We start from the raw sequence: 4,151 nt of genomic DNA, 5'->3' as shown, positions 1-4,151 counted from the left end.
AAAAAAAAAAATTCAATCAAAACTCATAAAATTAATTATATTTTTCAATATAATACAAATTTCATTAAATTCGTAACTCAAATCTTCAAATAAACTCATATGTTCATACTTTATTTGATATTGTTAGGAATAAAGGACTAAATCGGGAAGAAAAAAAAAGATAAAGGACTAAAACGTTACCTGAAATTAAGTTAAAGGACCACATATGTAATTTAGCCTAAAACTAAATATAAATAATATTAATATATAAATTAAAGTTGTCGGACCTATTTAATGAGTAGAGTTCACGGCTGCCATAAAATAATGAATGAGTTGTTTTAAGATATATGGCAAAATTTGTCTTATTTAATGAATTCATATTGAGTTTATGTTGCCGTAAAAAATGAATGAATTGTTTCAAAATATATGGTACAATGTGCTTTATTTAATGAATTCATGTTGAGTTTATTGTTGGAGATGCTCTAAGAGTAAATTTTTTTTGTTAGTGTTTTTTAAGTCATAAAGTGTTCTAACCCTTCAATAGAGGCCTCTTACTCTTATCCTAAATTTTAACGATAAAAAAAAAAAAAAAAAAAAGAATGTATTTTATTTTATTTTTATCAATATTAATGGTCTCAGTTCTCTTTGTTTTTTTTTTTTTACATATTAGGTTGAAACATTTTAGTTGAAAGTCAAAGTCACACCAACAAATTTCTAATTCTAACATATTTTATGGATGGGTATTTAGGAATATATAATGTAATTTTTTGAAAAAGTCACTTAGAAACACTAATATATATACACAGTATTAGTTTGACTGATTTATTTTCTAATAGCTAAAAATAATGATATTATAAACTTGGATAACTACTTTATAATATATATACACAGTTTCCCTCCAAAAATATATAAAAATAAAAACGAGTCATAAAAGTATTTTATCAAAATTTTATATATATTTTATTACATGTGAGTGTATATATAAGAAGATAATTGAGTGAGGCTAACTCACAGTAGCACAGTTTGAAAAGATAACAGTTAACAATAGAAGAATGATGAAGGTTCAAATCCAATCCCTTGGTGTTCTAATGGTTGTTTTGTTGGCATCTACAGCAACAGCGAATATAATTTTGCCAAGCGTTTTCTTACCTATCAAAGACGTGAACAACCCAAAATTGGCCGATTTGGGAAATTTCGCCGTTGTCGAGCATGTAAAGCAAACTGGTAAGGATCAGTTGAAGTTCGAGAAAATCCTCAAAGCTGAATATTATTTTCCAGATGACGTCCACCAATTCTACCTCATCTTTTCTGCCACCAACGCTTCCGGAATTTCAAACCAATATGATGCACTCGTAAATGAGAATGAATCAAATCACTCCATTAAGCTTGTTGCCTTTGAAACTTATGTTCATTAAATAATTCAATAATCTTCTATGGCTTCTAATTATACCAATAAATGTTTGTGTTTAATATACAAATTGGATCTCAATTTGGTATTCATGAATAAAATAAATGTTTAGTCATTCATTGAGTAAATTGATTACTTTATCCTATAAATGAATCCCTATATCAAAATTTTGTTTTTAGGATGTAAATTAAGTATATGCCGAATCACCAAATCAAACAACATCACGATCACAATAATAATTGCATACACACAAAAGAATAGTAAATTCTATCATAATTAACTCATATAATAGTGAGGTGATAGAGTTGAATTCGGAACAAGACGTCCAACTTAATAATATTGACATTTGTCAATTAAGTTAGTACTTATGAATAATTGCAAAGACTAATATTGACAAAGCGACATCTTTTACGAATAAATATTTTTCATTTTTATGAAAATTGAGATTGAGATTAAAGTGTTTCAATTTAAACTCCAAGTATTTTGTTTATAGATGTGAAAAATATAAGTTTTCGATTCACATTATATTGGTATGAGTTTTGCTAGTGTCTTTGAAACGAGATAAAATAATATCCAATAGTAGCCAAATACGTTCGTTTCGTCATTTCTTTGTTCGCTAGCGTGTAGTTAACTAAAATTCAGTTTTTGGCGAGTTCACACTGTCGCAGTCTAATAATTCGAGTGTTTCTCGAATTCAATGGAGTCGCCACCTAAATTTATTTTAAAATAGGGAAAATATTGAGGGAAAATATTGGGAAACCCTTAAAAATAGAAAAGAATGATATTTGAAACCAAAATTTGAATACGAGAGTCGATTATGCTTAAGGAAAGTATTAGCACCCTACGACATCCGTTAAAACAACGGTTACCTACGATTAATTGTGCAAGATTAATATTAACTTAAATATATTTATTTCTCCTTATTATTAAATATGAATAACAATTAGTATTATTTTTTTAAATATCATTTTGGAATAAATGTGTGCTTAACAAATAAAGGACAAAAAAAAAAAAAAAATTTATTAATGTGCTTGACAAGAATGTGATCTTGCTTCTACATATCTTCCGGTGCGTTGGAAAAATCAAAGCTACTTAGTTCTTGGATAGAAAATGCCGATATGTTGATTCATTTTTTATAAAGAAAATTGGTTTTGTTATATTTTTTAAAAAATTGACGAGAAAAGAAAATGAACTAAAATTATTTTTTTTATGCGAGTTTTAGGACTATCAAGCTGTACAACTCGTGTATCAAAAACATATAATAAAAAAAATCTCATCTAGTTAATACATTTAAGAATGTTTTATATTATTTTTTATTTTAAAATTGAGTTTTAAAACCACCAATTAGTACAACTTATGTGTCAACAACTCAAAGATTAAAAAAACATCACATGTAATTAATCAAATTTAAAAATTTGATTTTATATTTACTTATTTATAAAAATAAGTTTTAGAATTATAAATTATATTATGCTACTCATGGTTTAAAACAAAATATCATTTTTAGTTAACTTTTAATAATAATTTTAATTTATTAATTTGTTTATGAGTTTTAATTTATTAATTTATATATGCATATGAGATTTAGAACCGCCAAGTTGTCGCAACTTGTGTCATAATAACTCAAAGATAAAAGAAATAATAATAACACATCTAATTAAATATATTTATAAGTCTTTTTTATACTAATTTATTTAAAAAAGTAATAAGTAAATAAAATAAAATAAAAAAAAGAGTATTAAAACTATCAAGTTGTACCACTTGTGTCATAACAAATCAAAGATTAAAAAGATGTCGCATCTAATTAATCTTTAAATAAATATTTATTTGTGTTTTTTTTTTTTGTATGATATTGATATTTAGTTATGAAGTAATGTTTTTTAAAACTAACTCTAAATGAGCTGAATTTGCATAAACATATTTACCTTACTTTTTGTTAAAGCCCAAACAATTCTAAAGTAACAAACAATTCTGATTAGAACACGTTGTTGATGTACACGACAAATAAAATGGAAGCATTTAAATTAGAATTAAATATATTTTTAGTCGATATAAAATTATGACCTTTTTTAAATTTATTCTCTATAAAAATAGAATTCTTTTTTTTTTTTTTTTTTCCTGTTTTAGTATTTTTCTTATTTGTTTAGTTGTTTTCTTTGTCTGTGCCCCTGTTTGAGCTTTTCAGATACTTGTTTGATGCTTTTTTTCTTTTGCTCATCATCTGAGTTTTTTCTACACATTTGATGCCTTCATGGTTTTAACTTATGTTTGTTTTTATCTGTTCATTTGCTGAGCTTTTTATTTGCAGCTTTAATTTCTGTTTTAGTTTATTTTTTAAAACTCAAAAGTTTGTCTCTTTGCTATGTATAATGTGTACAATGACTGACTTATAAAAATTATATTTTTATTTCTCTAATTAGTTACAACAGGTATAAATGTATCAGTGAGCAAGACTTGTGAATCAATAACAGTCATCATCAACAGAACAAGGCTTGACAGTGAGCAATAGCAAGCAACAGTAGAGAACAAAACACAGACCAAACAGGCTGGAGCAGCTGGCTTAGTTTGATTTGGTTTGGCTTAATTTTTATTGTAATTTGATTTGGCTTAATTTTTAAATTTGTAATTGATTTGGTTTTTAAACTGTTCTTTGATTTGACATTGTAAATTGATGAGACATAATGAGCCTATTTATGGTAATTATTTTTATTTCCATATATATATATATATATATATATATATATATATATATTCCTTTCTTGTA

At 25.4% G+C, this 4,151-nt stretch overlaps 1 protein-coding gene across 1 annotated transcript; it reads left to right on the top strand.

Moving 5' to 3' along the window:
* Positions 1-1,031: 1,031 nt before the first annotated feature.
* On the top strand, positions 1,032-1,394 carry LOC101512856 (cysteine proteinase inhibitor 6-like). Its single transcript, XM_004503022.1, has one exon. The coding sequence runs from the start codon at positions 1,032-1,034 to the stop codon at positions 1,392-1,394; it is 363 nt and encodes a 120-aa protein (XP_004503079.1).
* Positions 1,395-4,151: the final 2,757 nt, after the last annotated feature.

This window comes from Cicer arietinum, chromosome 2 (genome assembly GCF_000331145.2).
Source record: "Cicer arietinum cultivar CDC Frontier isolate Library 1 chromosome 2, Cicar.CDCFrontier_v2.0, whole genome shotgun sequence".
In the NCBI taxonomy this organism is placed as follows: Eukaryota; Viridiplantae; Streptophyta; class Magnoliopsida; order Fabales; family Fabaceae; genus Cicer; species Cicer arietinum.
This window is presented reverse-complemented; position numbering and strand designations above follow the sequence as displayed.